Source organism: Pan troglodytes, chromosome X (assembly GCF_028858775.2).
Source record: "Pan troglodytes isolate AG18354 chromosome X, NHGRI_mPanTro3-v2.0_pri, whole genome shotgun sequence".
Taxonomy (NCBI): Eukaryota; Metazoa; Chordata; class Mammalia; order Primates; family Hominidae; genus Pan; species Pan troglodytes.
Genome location: NC_072421.2, coordinates 19,619,882 through 19,641,168, shown reverse-complemented (window position 1 = coordinate 19,641,168; position 21,287 = coordinate 19,619,882). Strand labels below are relative to the sequence as shown.

The window sequence follows — 21,287 nt, the reverse complement described above, 5'->3', positions numbered from 1 at the left end:
TTTTGTCTCCTAAGAGTGGCATGGAGCTCAAATATATGACTCACTGGATATGACGACCACCTCTTTAAGTTGTAACAAATGGGAAGTGAGTTAGGAGAGGGCCCAAGAGAAACATAAGCTGATCCTCAGAAAAGTGTAAGTCCTGTGGGGATACCTCTAGGTTGGACCAGGAGTGAGGTGGAGCATCATAATGAGAGACAGAAAAAGTGAATAAATGTTAGTGACTGAGCAGCTGGGTTCCTAAAGGAAAAAGAAATGCCAAAAGAAAAAAGCAGAGAAGAATCATTTAAAAATCTCTAGCTTTAATTTACTAGATTCCCTCCCTTCATCAAAGTAGACCGCTGTCTTTCCTGTCAGGAGTTACTGAAAGCCCTGTACATTTCATGATGAAAGAGACCAGCCCTGGGCTGGTCCAACCCCTCATCTACTTTTTTTTTTTTGAAACAGAGTTTGGCTCCGTCGCCCAGGCTGGAGTGCAGTGGTGTGATCTCAGCTCACTGCAACCTCCGCCTCCTGGGTTCAAGCAGTTCTCATGCCTCCGCCTCCCAAGTAGCTGGGATCACAGATGTGCACCACCACGCCTGGCTAATTTTTATATTTTTAGTAGAGACGGGGTTTCGCCATGTTGGCCAGGCTGGTCTCGAACTCCTGGCCTCAAGTGATCCTCCCACCTCGGCCTCCTAAAGTGCTGGGATTATAGATGTGAGCCACTGCGCCCAGTCTTATCTACATTTTGATCAAGTTTCAGCTCTTGATTATAAGCCCACGCCTATCAAACTCAGGGATGGAGGACCAGTTTTGTGAGTTTCCCAGAAAACTTCCTTCTCTGCTCTGGCTCTTCTCTTACCCTTGACTTGTCCATTTTTTTCTAATAAGTAAGAAAGAGGTGAAACTCAAATCAGCCCCCTGTGTGTACACAGCTGTGGTCAACAGATTTGGCAGTGGAGAAGGTTGGAACTATGGCCATCCACCGGGCAAAATTGTCAGTGAAGCAATGTTAGCCTCTGTTGCCCCTCGACGTCACTCTCCATCCCTCTTCTCTGGTACCTAACTCTTCCCAGGTGCCTTCATCCTGCTCCCCGCCTTTGCCAGGTGCCTGCCCTTCTTCACTTTACCTGCCCACACTGACAGGTGTCATTCTGAGGGTAGTCCATATTGAATGTTGATTTTACCCAGGGCTTTCCCACGTTGCCCAGTGTGGTAGCTCTTTGCTAGATGATCAGATGAATTCACCCAATTCAAATGAACTCATACTAAGATGTGAATGACTGATGACCCCTTCAGTGTTCCCAAAGGTATTTTTTCAATTAACCCTTTCAGGCTGGGCATGGTGGCTCACACCTGTAATCCCAGCACTTTGGGAGGCCGAGGTGAGTGCTTGAGCCTCAGGAGTTCAAGACCAGCCCTGGCAACATAGTGAGACCCCCGTCTCTACAAAAAATAAAATAAAAAAATTAGCCAGGTGTGGTGGTGCGTACCTATGGTCCCAGCTATTCAAGAGGCTGAGGTGGGAGGATCACTTGAGCCTGGGATGTCTGAGGCTGCAGTGAGCCACAACCGCACCACTGCACTCCAGCCTGGGCAACAGAGTGAGACCCTGTCTCAAAAACAAAATTAACCCTTTAAAAGCTAACTCAACAGATTAGTGGAATATTAAAGTAGCATGAGAGATACAGAAGAACAGAGACTAAGGAAGAAGTAACTCCAATTAAATTAGGGCACCAAAGCACCTAGCCACTTGCCTACATTTGCCTTGTTGGCTGCAGGGTTATTGGGGAACTTGGGCACTCATTCAGTCCTGCTTTCGAGCCGAACTATGATTTTAATTATCCCAGAAAACAATCAGTACCCTACCATCATTTCAAGAAAATAGGCTCCTGGAGGCTACCAGGTATGTTTCACTGTGCAATGTTAGTTTGCAAACATACTTATTCTTTCCTATTAATTGTATCTCAAGATAACATTGTAAAAATATCCCTTTGTAATTAATTTTTTTAATGTATAAGATAACACCCCATGTGGGTCAGTATTTGGGGATGTAACACTTCTAAAGGGTAGTATAAATTGGTCCAATTTTTCTCTAGGGCATTTTGCAAACAACATTTATGGAATTTCTGAAAGAAATAGCCACATATGTATGTAAAAATTTAGCCCAAAGGATTTATTGCAGCATTGTTTGTAATCATGAAAAATCATACACACCAAAATGCCCATTAAGAGGAAATGTGTTATATAGATAAATAGTACATACAACAATTGAAGTGCTATTCAGCCATCATAGATGGTGTTGTGGAAAATTGTTTGATGATATAGAATGACGTTCATGATATATTGTCATGAGAAAAATCAAGTTATAAATATTTTTGTGTGATGTAATCCTTATACATATATATACATATAAACATATATGCATGTATCTGTATATATGTAAATATATACACATATAAACATATGCATATATCTGTATATATGTAAATATATATACACACATAGAGAAATAATATATACTAACATGTTAATGTCATTTTTCTCTGGTGAAATTATAGATGGTTTTTATTTTCTTCTTCTTGCTTATCTGTAATTTCTAGTTTCTCCAATATGTATGTATTATTTTCATAGATAGAAATATAGAATTACTTTTCTTTTAAGAGATCTGAGCATTTTCCCCAAATAAATAACTCAGCAGCTCTTGTAGTTTATAAACCCAGAGGTGTCTGATCTAGCTTAACTCATAAGAAAGAAATGGCTTAATAGATATAACGTCTGTGCTCAAAAGCAGCACAGTTAATGGAAGTTTAATTTATGCAAACATACACGTTAAAAAGTATTGATTAGCTGTTGAAAATAATAGTAAATTAACATACTGCCCTCTTTTGGTAGCTATTTGTAATTCAGCTTACGTTCACTTCCATTAAAGATGTTAATCTCCTACAAATGTGTGCATAAATTAAACTAATTTTATCTTATTTTTTAAGATAAATTTTATTGTGCACATTTGAGGTTTATAACATGATGGGATGGAGTACATATGGATAGTGAAATTGTTACAGTAGTGAGGCTGATAAACATTCACATACTTTTTTTTAGTGACATGAGTAGCTGAAACCTACTTATTTGACAAAAAATCCTTAATATAATACAATTTTATTGATTTTAGTCCTCATGAAACTAATTCTGAATCACCTCTTTTCCTCAACAGAAGATACTGATAATTCCAGTTTGTCACCACCACCTGGTAAGTTGTTTTTTTAGAACTCTGGGGAATTTCAGGAAAAGATTATTCTGTAAGTTCTCTATGAAACATGGCATGTAGTCAGGTACAACAAAATTGTTTTCCTCCAAGAAGCTTAATTAGGTCATTAAGCCTACACCTGAAAAATCAATGCAAGCATAGACCAGAGGGCAGTCATATTGATCCGTCCATATTGTGGGACAAAGCCAGGCAACAAATCACAGGGGACTAAATTGTTAGTTTTCATTACAGTAATTACTTAAGTTCATCAGTTATTTTTAGTATTCTAGTTCACAAGTCTCTTGAAGAGTATCAGGAACATAAACATGCCAGATGTTTTTACATTTAAGGGAGGAGATGAGATGAGATGTTCACTTAAATATACACCCTCAGTACCTCCACTGAAAGGATATTTTTCACTAGGATTCTAAGGGCCCAGCACTCACCAGAATGGGAAGGCAAATACATTAGAACCCAGATTGGCAAGTGCCTGGAACAGAACCTGAATTCGAGACTGCTAGCTGGAATGGGACCTTAGGGATAAAGTGACCCAGCCCTGTCCATTAGTTGATGAGATAATGAAGCCTGGAGTGGCTGAGGAACTTCTCTAAGATCACACAGCTCCTTGCTCCACATCACACAGAGGCAGCACATGGCTTCTCTGACTCCTACTTCTGTATTCTTTTGGGTATACCATCTATTCCAGAACAATCTTTTATGATGGGGAGTGAGTCAACTCACATTCTTTCTGTAGTTGTGTGCAAATGAGCTTCTACTGTTATTGATTCATTATTTAAATCCAATTAATCACAATAGCTATACTTCTCATGCACTACTATGTATCTGGAAGCCTTCAGACATCTCCTCGTTCTCCTCTCAGTCTTGCAGCATAGGAAATATTCGTGTTATAGATGAGGAAACTGGGGCTTGGGGAGGATAAAACATGCTCGTGTTCACACATTCTCTGGAGCCAGATGACTTGAGTTGTAATTTGGCCACCACCTTCCTGCCTTCATTCCTAGCTGTGTGGTTTTGGGCTAGTTCCTTTAACCTTTCCATGCCTCAGTTTCCTCTCCTGTAAATTGGGGAGAATAATAGTAGCTGTTGTCGGGTAGTTGTGAAGACGGAATGAGATAACATATGTGCCAGGCACAGTGTAAACCCTTGGTAAGTGGTAACTATTATTTTTACGAGTTTTTGAGTAATGGGGCAAAGATTCAAACCCAGGACTGCAGGCCTCCAAAGTCCAAGCTCTTTTGATCTCGCCAATTTGCCCCCTAGTTGTTAAGCTTCTAGGGCACAATGAACCACTATATTTTTCTTCCAATAGAATAGTCCTCAGCAAACTGAATCATGGTGATATCTGCAAAACCTTGTTTGCATAGAATAGGGAATGGGGCTCTGGGGGGACACACTGGGTCTAGTCACAGCCTGGCTTCTGGGTGCCCTGGGGGAGAGCAGTGCAAACTGGAAGGTAAGAGCCAGTGTAGCATCAAGGGATGGATGGGCAGCCATGCCCAGAGGTCTCTTCTTTGCACAGTGTCACCATTCATCAACATTCGGAAGAATTAATAGTCATTCCTTAAAAACTAGTTGTGGCCAATTATTTTGTTCTGCCCCAAGAGCAAAAAGGATTCTATATCTACACTTTGAATCTTATTGCTCAGGAACTGTCTTACTTCTCAAGAAACATCCTTGGTAATTTAAGAAATAAATAAATGTAGTAAATGACAAAATATGGAAACAATAATGTGGACAGACAGGGTGTGTGTGTTTCAGCCAACACAAGAGCAGTCTAAAATAGGCCAGCCAAAGTGCCTTGACACACCCAACTTTGGTCCATACCAGCTGAAAATCAGGCTCCCTACTGCAAAACTTATTTTAGTTATAAAATGTTGGTGTTTGCTTTTCCCATGTTTAGGTAGAGGTCAAGCCATTGAATCTTTTAAATATTTAAATATGCAAAATGTGTGTAGTAGATTGACTTCTTAGCTTAAGTGGAGTCATTCCACAGGAAATTTATCACTTGATTAATTGCCTTAATAGCAGCCATATTTTAAAATAACTTACCAGGAAATCTGGTTAGGTAGTACAGTATTGAGTGGTAGCAATTTTTTAATCCTAAATTTACTGTGGGAAGATTTGCTAGGCATCACTGTAACAGAATGGCACCAGCGTGCCAATATATTTCATGATTGTAATTTGGCAAGTTATTTAAAATGTTTTCTAGAATGCTCTGGCTGAAAAAATTTTAAAGTAATATTTCTTGTATTTTGGTCTGGTTCCTAATCTTATTTCTATAATATTCCATAAGTAGTTAGCAAGCTTTGCAATCACGGGTCTCAGGTTCACTCATCTTGGGTTCTTTTCCTACAATTCTCTGATTAAATTTTATACTCACTGAGCGCTCATGGGACATGCAGATTTAACTACAACTTGGTCTGCTAGTGTGTTTTCTACTTCTTTTCGTAATTATATCTCAAAAGTTTTAATTCTTTAAAATTTGACAAATAATCGTTTCAAAATATTGATTTAATTTTTTTTTCTCCTGCAGCTAAATTATCTGTTGTCAGTTTTGCCCCCTCCTCCAATGGTACTCCAGGCAAGATTTTGAAAAAATTTAAACCTAGATTTAGTCCAATTTGTTAAAGTTTTGTTTTAATTATATCTTTGTATTGTTTTTCTCCTCGGGACAAAAAGAGGTTGAAACAACAAGCCTCAATGGTAAGAATTTTTCTGAAGCAAGTGAAAATTGATAACCCTTAATATGAATATAAGTATAATGAATGGTGTTGAAGGTTTCCATTTCTAAATTATTTCTGAATACGTCGAGTAGTTTCAAATAACCCAAAACAAAACTTGCCAACCCTGGAGAGTGACCTAAACTTTCTGGTTAAATGATAACATTCTTACAGTCATGGAGGGAAGAGAGCAGTCCACCACTCTAATTGTTAGCTAAAAATAAAAGAAATATCGATCACATTTTGAATTCTCCATTCCCTTGCTGTCCAGCACAATGCCAACAAGTTTTACATGACAGATTGTTTAAATGTGAAAAGCACATCCAGTTATTCAATATGATTCAGCATGGATTTGGAGGCACAGTGTGTTCAAAGACAGCCTTTTTACAGATGATTTGATCAATTTTTAAATAGTATGAAATGGGAAAAAAATGGCTTCCCCATCATGCTAGAGAAAAGGGCAAAGAAGTGGGCTTTATTCAAGGGAAGGGGGCAGAGCAGTACATTCTGTTCCCTCCAATAAGTGAACAGAATGGGTAGACAGCCTTCCTTCCATCTTATTGCGATGAAACCCCAACACTTTTCACAAGCCCTTGGTTAAAATCAAATCTCACCATATGGTTGGTGGCTAAGGAGCTAAACAATCATAGATGCAGCTTATACTGATCAAAACTGGTTTAAATTCATATTTGGCCCAATGGGAAGGGACAGATGTTATCATTTTTATGTGCAGTTACTTCTCACAGTGAAAATAATATCTTCAATTTAGCTTTGGTGCAGTTTTTGGATCCCATTTTGTGTGTGTGTGTGTGTGTGTGTGTGTGTGTGTGTGTGTTTTAAGTATGATGTAATAAATGCCTTTTGGTTTTTTCCTAAAATTTCATCCAGAATCATAAATTCTAGAATGATTTGGATTTAAAGAAATGCCAATAGAATCGATTTTAAATTGGATTTTAAATCAAACAGGATCCAAATGAGATTTTCTTAAAAGTTAGTCGAATATAATGGTCATTTACTCCAAATTTAAGCTAGAATTATTTTAAATTGCTTTATAAGAGTGTATCACTGGTAAAAATGTATTATGCATCCACAGGGCTATATATTAAAATCAGTATTAATGTTGGAAATGTCATATCCCTTAGGGACGTTCATTATAATAGAGAAAAAAGGGACAAAATATTAAACAACATAGATGAGTTTATTCAAATCTAATGGTTACGGGAGTGTTGCTAAGTGTATAGACATGTAACTTGCATTTGAATCAATGAACATTTGCTCCGGAATTGTCTCCAGGGGTTGGAGAATGGAGTAGTGAGAGGATGGGTAGCAAAAACATTTAGTAGTGTCAGTTGGCTTTTGCAAAACTAACTTCTCCCAGATTTGGGGAAAAGGGAAATGTTTAAGGAACCTAGGAAGACACACATGTTTGTAAACCATGCCAGTAGTTATGCTAATTTTTATTATTTTATTTCAGATGTTACTTTAAGCTTACTCCCTTCAAACGAAACAGGTAATATCAAGTGATTTCTAAATGTAATAGCTTCTTCTGCAGCCTCTTGAGTGTCTTGCTTGTGCAGTCTACTGGGTTACTAAAGAGTTTTCTTTTGCCTCCTTGCCCTTTTTCCTGTGCCTTCAACCATTGATTTATGACCCCTTTGACTTTGACATTGAACTATAATTCTGTCACCACACTCCCAAACTTCCAAACGATGGCCATAGCACTCCATTTAAAACAGCATGTATTATTTTTGTGATTATAATAGTGATACATATTAGCTTATAAAGATGGAGAATATAGAGAAATGCAAAGAAGAAAATACAAATCATCTTTAATGTTACTTTCCTAAGACTATGACTGTTAACAATTTGGTCTATTTCCATTCAGTATCATTTATACATCTATTTATATACATATACTCTTATATCCTTTGCAAAATAGTCATAATTTACATAGATTTTTGTATCTTGCCCATTTGACTTAATATTATGTTAGAAGTATCTTCCAGTGTCCCTTACTATTATGACTTCATAATATTCCATTTTGTACCATATGTTGAACTTTAAAGTTGTTTCTATCTTTTTAATAGAAGTTATTGCAATGAACATTCTGGTGCCAACATCTTTGCATTCATTTCTTATTTCTGTAGGATACATTCTAAGGATTGCAGTATGCAAGGATTGCATTCTAAGGGTCAGCAGTATGAATATTGTAAGACTCTTGATACTACTGCTTGGTTACCTTCTAGAAAGGTCGTGCCTAGCGACATTCCTGTCCGCAGTGGATGAGAATGTCTGTCACTGTACCTTTGCTGAGACTGTATCATATCTTATTAAATCTTTCTCTCAACTCTTAGGTTTTATTTTTCATTCATGATTACTAGTGAAGTTAAACATTTTTACCCCAGAGCACTTTAGTTACCAAAACCAGAAGTTCATTTCACAGTTGTATTTTGTTTGCTCTGAAAAGGAAACTATCAGGGCAAACAAAATAATATATTTAAAAGATTTTTTTTTTTTTTTTGAGACGGAGTCTCGCTCTGTCATCCAGGCTGGAGTGCAGTGGTGCCGCCTTGGCTCACTGCAAGCTCCGCCTCCCGGGTTCACGCCATTCTCCTGCCTTAGCCTCCCGAGTAGCTGGGACTACAGGTGCCCACCACCATGCCTGGCTAATTTTTTGTATTTTTAGTAGAGATGGAGTTTCACCGTGTTAGCCAGGATGGTCTCGATCTCCTGACCTTGTGATCCGCCCGCCTCAGCCTCCCAAAGTGCTGGGATTACAGGCGTGAGCCACGGCACCCGGACCTAAAAGATTCTTAATGACAATGTGAAATGCTATCAGCCTTCATAATTACCACCCATCATTGGCTCATGGGTCACACATTGAAACCTGAGAGTTTCAGAAACCTCATTTGTGTGTCTTTGTTACTGATGAGTTTCTGCCAGGATAACATCATCATTCTTAAGTGTGTCTCCAATCTCTGAGCTTGGCCTTTTCTTCAGAATTTGCCCATCCACCCTAGGTGACAGAGCTTCGGTGAAAATCTATGCCCTGAACACAGCCTCTTTCCATTGGCCATTTTTACAGCAAAGATTTCTGTACCTGCTTCTCCGTTACCTGGGGAATGAACCATGGGCTCTGTCCCCAAAACGTGTTTGGAAGACATTTCTAAAGTTTGCTTCTTCAGGGCATGTTAATATTTGCCTGTGAGTCACTCACTTTGAACAGTCTTGGTTCTGCTGTGGGCGTGTTATGTGATTGTGTATAGGTGGATGATCTCGACCTCTCTGAGAATAGCATTCTCTATCAGTACAATGGGGATAGTATTATGTTAACTCCTAAAGAAGATAGAGAGACACTTGATTGTATAATAGCAATACTTTACATCCCATGTGTACTGTTTCACATTAATTTTTATTCTGAATTACCTGCTCTTTACAACCTATCACCTGAAGGTCCCGATAGTGGCTTAATTCTACATATCTGAAGTGTAAGTCCACATCATTTGTCTAGCAGCAGTGTGTGGAAAGTAAAGTAGAATTACACAGGCAGTGGGGTGTGTAATGGGTGTGATCTAACTGCGTAAACATGGAACTCCAACTCCCAGACTCACCCTGTGCCAATGCTACATGATCCGTGGATGCGGTTCCTATTCATTCTGCTGCTGAGATGACCGATAGTGTCTTAAAGGTGTCAACAGTGTGGCTTTTTTTTTTAGCACTTCACTAAAATGATACTCATGGCAAATTGTTTTTAAAAAACAAGCAATGATTATTCTCTAATATTTAAGTTGTTTCTTTGCAGAAAAAACTAAAATCACTATAGTAAAAACCTTCAATACATCAGGTATGACTTATTATCAATATCAAGACTTTCCTTTTTATAACTAAAGTAAAATTAAACAAATGGCTGGTGTTTATAATTTCTTTCTCTTTTTTCCAAACTTTTCAAGATAAAATCTGATCTTAACAAATAGATGTGTATGCACTGGGTACCTGAAATTGTACTAGGTGTTTGGGGCTATATAATAATGATCAGACACAGAGCCCACCCTCAAGAATCTTCTAGTCTATGGGTGGAGACAAGGCAAAAAAATAGATAACTAACATGAACATGCATGCAGATAAAGGCAATGATTATACAAGTATTACTGACATGGTTAAGAGGCATAGGAGTAGAGGGGGATGCAATTAATGAAGAAGTTAGAGGAATGAACCTCAAATTTTTTTTTCCTGAGACAAGATCTCACTCAGTGGCCCAGGCTACAGTGCAGTGGTGCAATCATAGCTCACTGCAGCCTCAACCTCCTTGGCTCAGGTGATCCTCCCACCTCAGCCTCCTGAGTAGCTGGGACTGCAGGCTTGTGCCATCAAGCCCGGCTAATTTTTGTATTTTTTGTAGAGACAGGATTTCGCCATGTTGCCCAGGCTGGTCTCAAACTCCTGGGCTCAAGTGATCTGCCTGCCTCGGCCTCCCAGAGTGCTAGGATTACAGGCCTGAGCCACTGCACCTGGCCAAATTCTTTTTAAATCAAAGAAAATGTGTACTTTTAAGTTTCTGATACAAGACTACACACACAAGACATGCTTGACAAAGGCTTGATTTCAAGTAGCGGTTGGCAAACTATCACCAATGGGCCAAATCGGGCTCACTGCCTGTTTTTGTGAATAAAGTTTTATTGGAACACTACCATGCCCCTTTGCTTACATATTCTCTATAGCTATTTTTCTGCTGCGTAAAACACGAGTGGTTGCAACAGAGACCATATGACCCACAAAGCTTAAATATTTACTATCTGACCCTTTAGAAAGTTTTCTCACTCATGATTTAAGGAATGACCTGTGGCCATGTACATAGAGGAGATTACAGATGAGAACGCTAGCAGTAGGAAAAACAAAATTCTCAGTATGAATGAACAGCAAGAAGACACGCATCACTGGAAATGGAGGTGCAGCTAAAATTTAGAAAAAGATGAGATGATCGAATGAAAAGTTTAGTAAGTAATACAGCAATGGTTTAAAGGACATTTACAGCATAACTACCCATTATAAAATCTATAAATTCTATATTTGCATAGTATATATGTTATAGTGAGTTCTATCTATAAGCAAGTATATTTGCTTATAGACAGAAGAAGAAATATTTCTCTTTTGGTGTGGGTAACACTGCTTTGGAACAATATAAAAATCTACAGATCTGGTAATTTGGGGTACCTAAATTTAATCTGCTCACAAAATCAAAACTCATAGCTATAGGTGTCTTCGCTAAAGCATGATGCCTGTACATCAATAAATCACACTAGCAGAAAGCATATCACATGCACTAACTCAAATTATAATTTTAGTTTGTACCCAAACTAGTTTTCTCATAGAAAAGAATTTAAGGATTTGTAATGTGCAATGGAAATAAACTTGCAGTTGGGCATTGCACACATAATTCTGACCAAACAAGACCTAACAAGGAGACAAAAATATTTCTTAATATAACAAGTTTTTCCCTTGGCAGTTTGTTTAATACATTATCAGCATTTGCTCCTCCCATGTACTATGGATTTCTTATGCTTTGCCAAAAGGATGCAATTAATAAAGGAAGGCTTTTTAGAGAAGTAAACCTTGAGTTCTTTTCAAATTGAAGAAGAGATACACTTCTCCTCTCACCAAAGGAGAAAGTGTTTCTCAGGTTAATACGTATAAAGTTTTGGTTCTGATGCTCATTTTATCTCCCAGTCATCTCTGTCTCCTTTGTATGCCTGTGTGGTCTGTTGTCCTCGTCATCACTCCATTTTGCCCTCACTAATAAGTAAATTAAAAAATGCTTTTTATTTACTGGCTAGTATCATCCACTAGATTGTATGCTCCTTGAGGGCAGGATCTATATCTGGAAACTCCCAAAGCCTGTAGAATATGGTTAATGCTCAGCAAATATGTTTTGAATTTTGTAGTTTTTGCCCATGAAACAATATTATGACATTAATGTTATTTCATACATACATTTGCATAAAGAGCTAGGATTAACATTAGAGTGTTCATAGACTCCCCTACATATGAAAAGAAGGAGGATCTATGATTAAGGGCCATTCCATTTAAAGTCTCTACTTGGTTTGTGTTCATGGTGCTCTGTTTATACTGAACAGGAGAGGGATTAATTGGGAAGGGGTCAAAAATTTTAGGGAGGAGTTAAGGATCAGATATTGACATACTAAAGATTAGTAAAGAATTAAGTTCCGTAGCTGACAAATGACCAACAAATGAAAACTCATTTCTTTAGTCTTTGTGGAATTCATCCAGCCAATTAATTCCAGCTTATAATATTTCTGGTCCACATTTGATGCCTACGTTTATGAATTCTCTTGACAATGCAGCACATAAACACAGGCATTGACATGCTTAACCAGCTGGGTTGTGTTTTCTTTGCAGGCGTCAAACCCCAGAGAAATATCTGCAATTTGTCATCTATTTGCAATGACTCAGGTTAGTTCTTGTGTACATTACACATTACCAGATAAATTTCCTCCATAGAGATAAATGGTTCACTTTCTTTTCTTTTGAGTATGTGGTATGTGCCTCTTGGAGCTGCCTCTTTTCATGCCACCTGGCTACTAGGAGTCCCTAATAAAAACAAAAGCAAATTTTATATCTGGCTGAAATTATCTTCCCGTTGCCTAGTGAGAAGATGGATTAACTTCCTTAATATGAGACATAAAGCTCTACAATAAATATTTTTCATTATAGCTTTAAATCTATAACTAATACCCTTAGAATTAATTTGTGAACATAACTAATAAAGACATTAATAATTATTGAAAGTCACTTCTTATATAGAAATCTGTCAAGCTTTTCCATAGGGCCTTAAGTATTAGAGCTTAGAAACAGGATAACGTCTTGCTAAGAATAAAGCGGATCAGCCTGTTGAATGTTGAAAACTCAAGTACACCTAGTTTAAGTGGATGCTAATTCCAGTAGTGTCCATAGTGTATTTTGCCATTTCTAACTAAGACCATTTGCTATTTTTAAAAATTGAGATGGAAATCTCTTGAGAACATGCTATTTTTGAAATGGGAATATTTTCCCTTCTGCCATGGGCCAGACGGAATGAAACAACCACTTTTCTCACCTTGGTTTGGCTCTCTGGGCTCCCTTCCTTGTTAAAACCAATGAAAGCAAATGTGAAAAACAGAAAAATATGGTGTGGCAGATCAGAATTGGCCAGAGATCATGAGAAGCGAGAAGAGGAAGTTAACTAGGTATTTTATGTTCTGAAAGTCTTATTGTGATTACAGTAATAAGCAATCATTACAGGAATATTTTCTTTATTCCATTCCTTTTAACAGTTTAATAATTTGTTTGAAAAACATAGGTAACAATTTCAAGTAAAATAAGGTTGGATAAATTAGAAAACAAGAAAATGTCCTATTGAAAGAATGTTTCACAAACACTTTCTATTGTGTGAATATAAGATTTGCTCATTTTTCTGCTGATACTACGTTCCAGGTAGAATATAGGAGGAAAATATTAGCTGGTTTTGATTAAAGAAAGCAAAGTGTTGGATACATTTCATTTTCGTATATTGTATAACTCTCTTCTCTTTTCCTCCTCCTTCTCTCCCTCCTCTCTGACTCTTCCGTTCACCGAATTCCCCATAATGTCATTATTTTTGTGCTTCACTTATGTTTTGGGCTGGTGACTAATGTCTAGTTCAGTGTTGTGTCTACATGATGTTTGATAACTGTTTGAAAATTGAACATGTAGTTAAAAAAAAAAAAACTGGTCATCTTGAGTAACAGATGCCAGAAAGCTGGTTGGAGTAATGTTTTCCCCAATTAAGGGACTGAATTGACCGTTTGTTTTAGTGTCGGTGAAAACAACCTCATCAGGGTTTTTGGCACCAGAAACCCCATGGTACCCTGCCAGAAACTAGAAACCTTCACTTCTTGCAGGTTCCAATCTGGGTTCATTAAGGAAAATGGAGGCTGGTGAAGAAAGTGGGAGCTGACCAAGAGTCAGGCTGATAGTCAAAAGGTGCTGGCTTCCTGGTTGCTCTGCTACCACTGTGCTCCCAGCACATTTATGAAACTCAATATTCATCAATAAGAATGTGAGGCAGAGACGTTGTGGGTGTTGGCATGCACGTACACACACACAATTTAAATAATCATTTAAAAGCTAAGATTTTTAAAAATGGATAAGTCTATGTAGATCTCAAATATCTTTTAATAATTACATACTGTATGAATTGAAATTTCAGTATCGATATGTGGAAACTGAGGTTCTTAGTAGAAAAGTTGCTGAAATAGATCATGTCAAACACTGGTCTAGTGCTTTCTTGGCCATTTTTAAGCAGGAATCAGTTGTTGTACTTTGGGGTACAATAAAAGATGATGAGAAGAGGAGGCCTTCTAGCTCAGGGGTTGGCAAACTACCAGCCATAGTCCAAATATGGCCTGTTTTTGTAAATAAAGTTTTATTGGAACACAGCCCATGCCTGTTCATTTACGTATTGCCTATGGCTGCTTTCATGCTACAATGGCAGAGTTGGGTAGTTACAGCATAGATCATATGACCTGCAAACCCTCAAATATTGACTACCTGCTCAATCACCAAAAACGTTGGCTGAGCCCTGGCTCTAGTTTATGTGATATCCTTGCCCCATTGCTCACAAGGCGAGTTTGCTCACAAGATCAAGCTTGTTCAACCGCGGCCCATGGGCCACATGCGGCCCAGGACAGCTTTGAATGTGGCCCAACACAAACTCATAAACTTTCATAAAACATTATGAGACTTATGCATGGCCTTTTTTTTTTTTTTAGCTCATCAGTTGTCGTTAGAGTATTTTATATGTGGCCCAAGACAATTCTTTCAATGTGCCTCAGGGAAGCCAAAAGAGTGGACACCCCTGCATATAGATTATGAAGTGCACACCACGTCTTTCTGTTTAGGAGTCTCTATTTTATTTGTTTCCAGATAGAGTCAAAGTCCCCAGGAATAAAATTTCTTAACAAGGGGACAAGTTTTCTCTTTCTGAATTCCCGCATAAAATTTACAGTTCATATTTTCTGAAAATTATATTGATAATAGTTGAGTAACTTACTGACAAAGTAAATGTGAATAAAAACAATTCAATGAAACTTTATAATTTGATAATCTTTTTGTATGTGGTATTAATCCTCAAGCTATAAGGATACAAGTCTCAAATATCTTTTTGAAAATTTATTTTTAGCATTTTTTAGAGGTGAGATCATGTTTCAATATGATAAAGAAAGCACCGTTCCCCAGGTAAGTTTTAAAGATTTTTTTTACTGCAATCTTAAAAGGCAAATTCATTTATATTTAAACATTTGTTTGAGGTTCAGATTATTTATGATATTTGGTATATTTATTGTTATGACCAAATTTAAATGAAATATGTTAATTGAGTCCCTAGCTTTGTAGCGAGGGCTTGAATTCATAATAATCATGGTATTTTGTTAATAACTATATTTTAGTTTTCAATAGGCTTGCTGCTGAATAAGAATGTTAAGGTGATGCAATTCTACTGCCAGTTAAAATTTTAAATTATATTAGAAACTCCTAGCAACAAGAAATATGTGTATTGAATCTATGAATAATATTCTGAATGTGATTCTCTTTGCCCCATGGGGGATTCTGATGCAGTGGTATCAGCCTTCCCAAAACCTAGATTGGTTCAGAGGATGGCCAAATGTGGTTCATTCATTCGATGACTATTTCTGAGCACCTACTATGTGCCAGGCAATGAGCTCATTGCTAGAAATACAGCAATGGCTGCTATCAAGTTTTCCTTTTTACATTGGGGTCTGTTACTTAGATCCAGGACCTTTCGTGACAAGAATGTTAATAGTGTTCTTTGTGAGGAACTCGTGAAATAAAGAAAGACAGAAATCAGCACATCAGAGCTGCTGACTTAGAATATTTTTTAAAGAAAACATGAAACAAAAACAGGCTCAGCCAATATGGATTAACTTTTAAGAACCACTTTTTGCCCTCCCTTTTCTATAAAACTGCAGCTTGATCATTTAGATAGACAATGTTCCTTACAGTTAGGATTCAGTCTTTGGGGTATAGTTATTTGAGTGGCTGATAAAACTGAAGAACAACTTACTGTTAGAGAGTGAAAAAACAAAACAATGTTTGTTATATTCTTAATGATTTTATGCTTCTAACAGAATCAACATATAACGAATGGCACCTTAACTGGAGTCCTGTCTCTAAGTGAATTAAAGTGAGTAATCTGCCATTTGACTTGAAACTTCAGACATCAACTATGGAAGGATACTTTTTGAGCCATGTTTGCAATTGAAAACTGAGAATGGGAAAGAGACCAGCCCAAAGGTTATAGAGCCAATTGGTTCTTGACTTCCTTGCAAATTAACCATAATCACATCAACTATTATCCCCATGAGGCTCTTTGATGCGCTGAAGTTATATAACAGCTTCATTTGAATTAGCATTTGAGTTTTAATATGATTTGATATCCAGCATGGTTGAAAGAGGAGTCCAAGGTGGGACTCCAAATATATGATTTGTTGATGCTTTCATGAAGCATCAGTGATTCATAAGACAGAGAAAAGTCTTTGTTAAGTAGACCTGGGCTTAGAAGGACAAGCACAGACAATGAGAAATGCATTACAAACAGATGCCCCTTGGCCAGGTGTGGTGGCTAACCCCTGTAATTCCAGCACTTTTGGAGGCCGAGGCAGGTGGATCACCTGAAGGCAGGAGTTCAAGACTAGCCTGGCGAACATGGTGAAACCCCATCTCTACTAAAAATACAAAAATTAGCCGGGCGTGGTGGTGGGCGCCTGTAATCCCAGCTACTCGGGAGGCTGAGGCAGAAGAATTGCTTAAACCTGGGAGGCAGAAGTTGCAGTGAGCCAAGATTGCACCATTGCACTCCAGCCTGGGTGACAAGAGCGAAACTCTGTCTCAAAAAAAAAAAAAAAAAAGTGCCCCCAGTTAAACAGTAAGTCAAAATGTCAGCCACCAGGATGGCCTAGGCCAGGAGATGATCTTACTGTGTCCGTCACCAAAAGGGTCAACTTCACATTTATGCCCTCATAGCAGCCAGTGAAGCAGCATCAGAGACAAAAATTCATCTACTCTCAACATTGCTACTGCCTCACAAATGAGATTGTTATAAACTTTTGAAGCAAATCTGTAATGTCTGCGATGACACTGAAAAGAAAAATCTTTCATTTAAAAACAAAACAAAACAAATCCCTCTTCTTATGGGTCATCTTTCAAATTAGCTTTTTGACCTGGCTACATCTAATGATTCAGCAACGCCTAGGCAGAGAGAAGCATTTGGCAGATAGCAAACATCCCTAGGGCCTACTCAGTTTGTAGTGGTTAAGAAGTTCAACTAGTAAGAACTGGGAGTGGGGTGGGGTGTTATTCATGTCCTTTATGCCTATTCTTTGACCTCCTGATGAAATCTAGCTTTTCTAACTATTCATTTATAATATGTGAAATGTAAAGCAGAAGAGATCAATGCTCTGGAAGGATCTGAAACTTTAGCTGGGCAATAATAGAATAATTTTTTTTTTTGAGATGGAGTCTTACTTTGTTGCCCAGGCTGGAATACAATGGTGCCACCTCGGCTCACTGCAACCTCCACCTTCCTGGGTTCAAGCAATTCTCATGCCTCAGCCTCCCGAGTAGCTGGGATTACAGGCGTGTGCACCACACCTGGCTAATTTTTGTATTTTTAGTAGAGACAGGGTTTTGCCATGTTGGCCAGGCTGGTCTCAAACTCTTGACCTCAAGTGTTCTGCCCACCTCGGCCTCTCAAAGTGCTAGGATTATAGGCATGAACCACCGTGCCCAGCCAAAACTTTTTTTTTTAACTCACAAATTTACAATTAGAATACAACTTGGCATACTTGTAATTACTCTTAATTACTAGACTAGAAATAGAACTGAGTTCATTTAAGGTCACCAGGCATTTGTTGAACACCTACTTTGTGCTCGGCCTTGGGGATCCACAGGGATAAACCCAACTCTCTGAGATAGGAAACCAAGTCTAGAGCAATGTTTCTCATCCCTGGTTGCATATTAAAATCACCTGGGAGCTTTCAAAAATCCCAGTGCCCAGGCATGCTCCATAACAAATCAGTATTTAGGGGCTGAGACCCAGGCATTGGCATGTTTCCAACATGAGGCTAATTGTGAGAACCAGGGCTCTAGAATCTGGTGGGGAAGACACAAGATGAAACAAATAACAATACAGTGCGACCCCTGCACTGAAGGTGGCTTGTATAGGGTACCAAAGGATGGATGTTCTAAGTCTCTGAATATAGAGCAGGAGGAGCAATTAAACCGGACTGCAGCAGAGGGATAGGGGAACCCCCAGAAAGAAGGTGACCTGTAGGTGGGGCATGGTGGCTCATGACTATAATCCCAGCACTCTGGGAGGCCGAGGCAGGTGGATCTCTTGAGCCCAGGAGTTTGAGACCAGCCTGGGTAACATGGTGAGACGTGGTCTCTACAAAAAATTAGCCAGGCATGATGGTATGTGCCTATAGTCCCAGCTACTCAGGAGGCTGAGGCAGGAGGACCGCTTGAGCCCAGGAGGCGGTTTCTGAGCACAGTTACAGAGGAATGGCTTCTGCCAGCTTGAGGAGTTAGCAACTATTGCCATGGTCCTTCCCTTCTTCCTTCCAGACCTTGCCTGGTGCTACCATTCCTTGGAGCAGGTTTTCTCAACCTTGGCACTCTTGACTTCCAGCAGGCTGGATCATTCTTTGTTGTGGGGGTATCCTGTGCATTGTAAGGTGTTTAACAGCATCCCTGGCCTCTCTCTACCAGATGCCAGTAGCACCCTCCTCAGCGTAACAACCAAAAATGTCTCCAGACATGGCCAAATATCCCCTGGAGGGCAGAGTCTCCCCTGTTTGAGAACTACCGCCTTAGAATGAATTCTTTAACTGGATTCCTCTCATCCCAACTTCATGTGAAGCTCTGCCACTTTGAAGAAATGAAAGCATGGTTGGAGTGGGATTGGAGGAGAGGAAAGAGAGAATTTCCTAAGGGGGAGTTGTGAGGAGGGGAAGGCAGCGTTGGAGAGGGCCAGAGAGGGCAGACCAGGTCAGTGGGAGACGGGGTGAGGAAGAAATCAGAAGCACAAGGTCCCCAGGGTGAGTGGCGTGCCCCTCTCGAAAATTTTTGCCTGGGGCCAGCTCTCCCTCTGACCCTCTGCCAGAAGAAGCTGCCTGAGGCTGCAGTAGCCTAATGAATAACAAAATTGTCCAATCATAATTTATAACTCACTTTTGGCTAGAACTGACATAGCTCCTGTCTGGTTGGTTTCCCTTGTCATATAAATTATTTATTTTCTTGCCACATAGGACTCTCTTATTATACTCTCTATTTCTTCAAAGTGAACACCATAAGCAATGTATACCATGTGCTTGATTTAATTGCTAAAATCTAACATGTTTTCAATTTAATATCACTAATGGTCTCCTTAATGTCAATTTCTCTCATTTTATTACAGACGCTCAGAGCTCAACAAAACCCTGCAAACCCTAAGTGAGGTAATCATAGTGCACCCTGTAGCTTGTTTATAATTATTGTTATGACCTGGGGGAAAGCATAGGGTTCTGCATTCCTGGGAGATATGTATTCAAATTCTCCCAAATTTGTTGTGTAAGAGAATGAATGGACTAGTTTTTTTATTCCAAAAATCAGAACTAGAAGCAATGGGTAGACATTACAAGGAGGTAGATTTTCCTTCATGTAACACCAAGAGTTTCTTAAAATATAAACTCCAAGAAAATGAGCTTCCTTGTGTAATAGTGACCTCACGGAGATTGTATGGCCTGAAGAGCGTTGATGATATGCCGGGAATCTGGTAGGAATGTGAAGTGGACAATCCCTAAGGGCTCTCGTGATTCTAAAATTCTGTGATTAGCCTTAGGTCTTCTTTTCTGATATTTCCAACTGCCCAAAGTAACATATATATGTATACATGTTTTTTGTTTTGTTTCAGACTTACTTTATAATGTGTGCTACAGCAGAGGCCCAAAGGTCAGTCATTTTTAATACTTTCATAAATATAATTTCTCCATTTATGAGAAATAAAGTATGAAGGAGTCTTAGTTAAATTGCAAATGCAAAGGGGGTCCTCTAAAATAAATACATATTAATGACATTTTGGATTTAAATATTTTTATTTTTCTAAACACTGATCACTCTGTCATATCTATCTTCTCATTTCTTTACAAAGTACAGAGAAGTGTGTAGTATCGGGCCATTTACCTCCGGTTCCACAAGGCTAAGGGTCATCAGTGTCCTTAGCCCCGAGGGCCACCAATATAACCAGGAAATGGCTCCCAGTGGTCCAGGCAGGGTGAAGGCCAGAACAAAAAGAGGGAATGTAACATGGAGCTTGGGAAAAGAAGGAAAGAGGGGGAAGGAAAAGATTGGAAAGAAAGAGAAAAGAACATGGCTGGGTGTGGTGGCTCACGCCTGTAATCCCAACACTTTGGGAGGCCGAGGTGGGCAGATCACTTGAAGTCAGGGGTTCGATTCCAACCTGGCCAACGTGGCAAAACCCCATCTCTACTAAAAATACAAAAATTAGCCAGGCATGGTGGCGGGCACCTGTAATCCCAGCTACTCAGGAGGCTGAGGCACAAGAATCACTTGAGCCTGGGAGGCAGAGGTTGCAGTGAGCCGAGATTGCGCCACTGCCCTCCAGCGTGGGTGACAGAGTGAGACTTTGTCTGAAAAAAAAATTTTTTTAAAGAGAAAAGAACAAATTAAGAAGCACATGCACACAGGGGTGGATCACAGCTTGTCCAACAATTATTTGGGGTTGCACAGATTATCATTTTGAATTCTGTCCATTGGCTATCCTGGCTGTGTAAACCGATGGCTTACAGGGCAATACACTTAGTATCTGAACCCCGAGCCTTCTGTGACAGTCAAAGTCCTAGAAAATGAGAGTTTCTACTCATTAAACTATTCATTGGTACAAATAAGGGCAATGAAATTGTATTCCCTGTCCACTGTACGTATTTAGTTCATTTCACTGACCTCTTTTCGTTATTGCAACATTAATTTTCTTTCACCTAAACCAAGGCTAAAGTAGAAAGAACAGAGAGAATGTCTTCAATTCTTAGCTATCTAATAATCTAGATAGAATTCCCAGAAAGATTTTTTTTTTTTTTTGAGATGAAGTCTCACTCTGTTGCCCTGGCTGGAGTGCAATGGCACGATCTCGGCTCACTGCAACTTCCACCTCCCAGGTTCAAGTGATTCTCCCTGCCCCAGCCTCCTGAGTAGCTGGGATTACAGGC

At 39.0% G+C, this 21,287-nt stretch overlaps 2 protein-coding genes across 9 annotated transcripts in view; one reads left to right on the top strand and one right to left on the bottom strand.

The window, feature by feature from the left end:
• LOC134809367 (uncharacterized protein C10orf95-like) overlaps positions 1–21,287 on the bottom strand; it is a 73,080-nt gene that overhangs the window by 13,701 nt on the left and 38,092 nt on the right. The gene's annotated exons all lie outside the window — the stretch shown is intronic.
• ADGRG2 (adhesion G protein-coupled receptor G2) overlaps positions 1–21,287 on the top strand; it is a 136,771-nt gene that overhangs the window by 82,652 nt on the left and 32,832 nt on the right. For 2 of the 8 annotated variants that reach the window (XM_016943191.4, XM_054676260.2), the window contains exons 4-13: positions 3,200–3,235; positions 5,787–5,825; positions 5,933–5,956; positions 7,448–7,483; positions 9,776–9,817; positions 12,388–12,441; positions 15,188–15,243; positions 16,152–16,207; positions 19,481–19,520; positions 19,976–20,013. In XM_016943191.4, coding sequence (XP_016798680.2) covers positions 3,200–3,235; positions 5,787–5,825; positions 5,933–5,956; positions 7,448–7,483; positions 9,776–9,817; positions 12,388–12,441; positions 15,188–15,243; positions 16,152–16,207; positions 19,481–19,520; positions 19,976–20,013 — 421 coding nt within the window. The remainder of the gene's footprint in view (positions 1–3,199; positions 3,236–5,786; positions 5,826–5,932; positions 5,957–7,447; positions 7,484–9,775; positions 9,818–12,387; positions 12,442–15,187; positions 15,244–16,151; positions 16,208–19,480; positions 19,521–19,975; positions 20,014–21,287) is intronic. The other 6 variants (XM_016943205.4, XM_016943193.4, XM_016943194.4 and 3 more) reach the window with 5 other exon arrangements.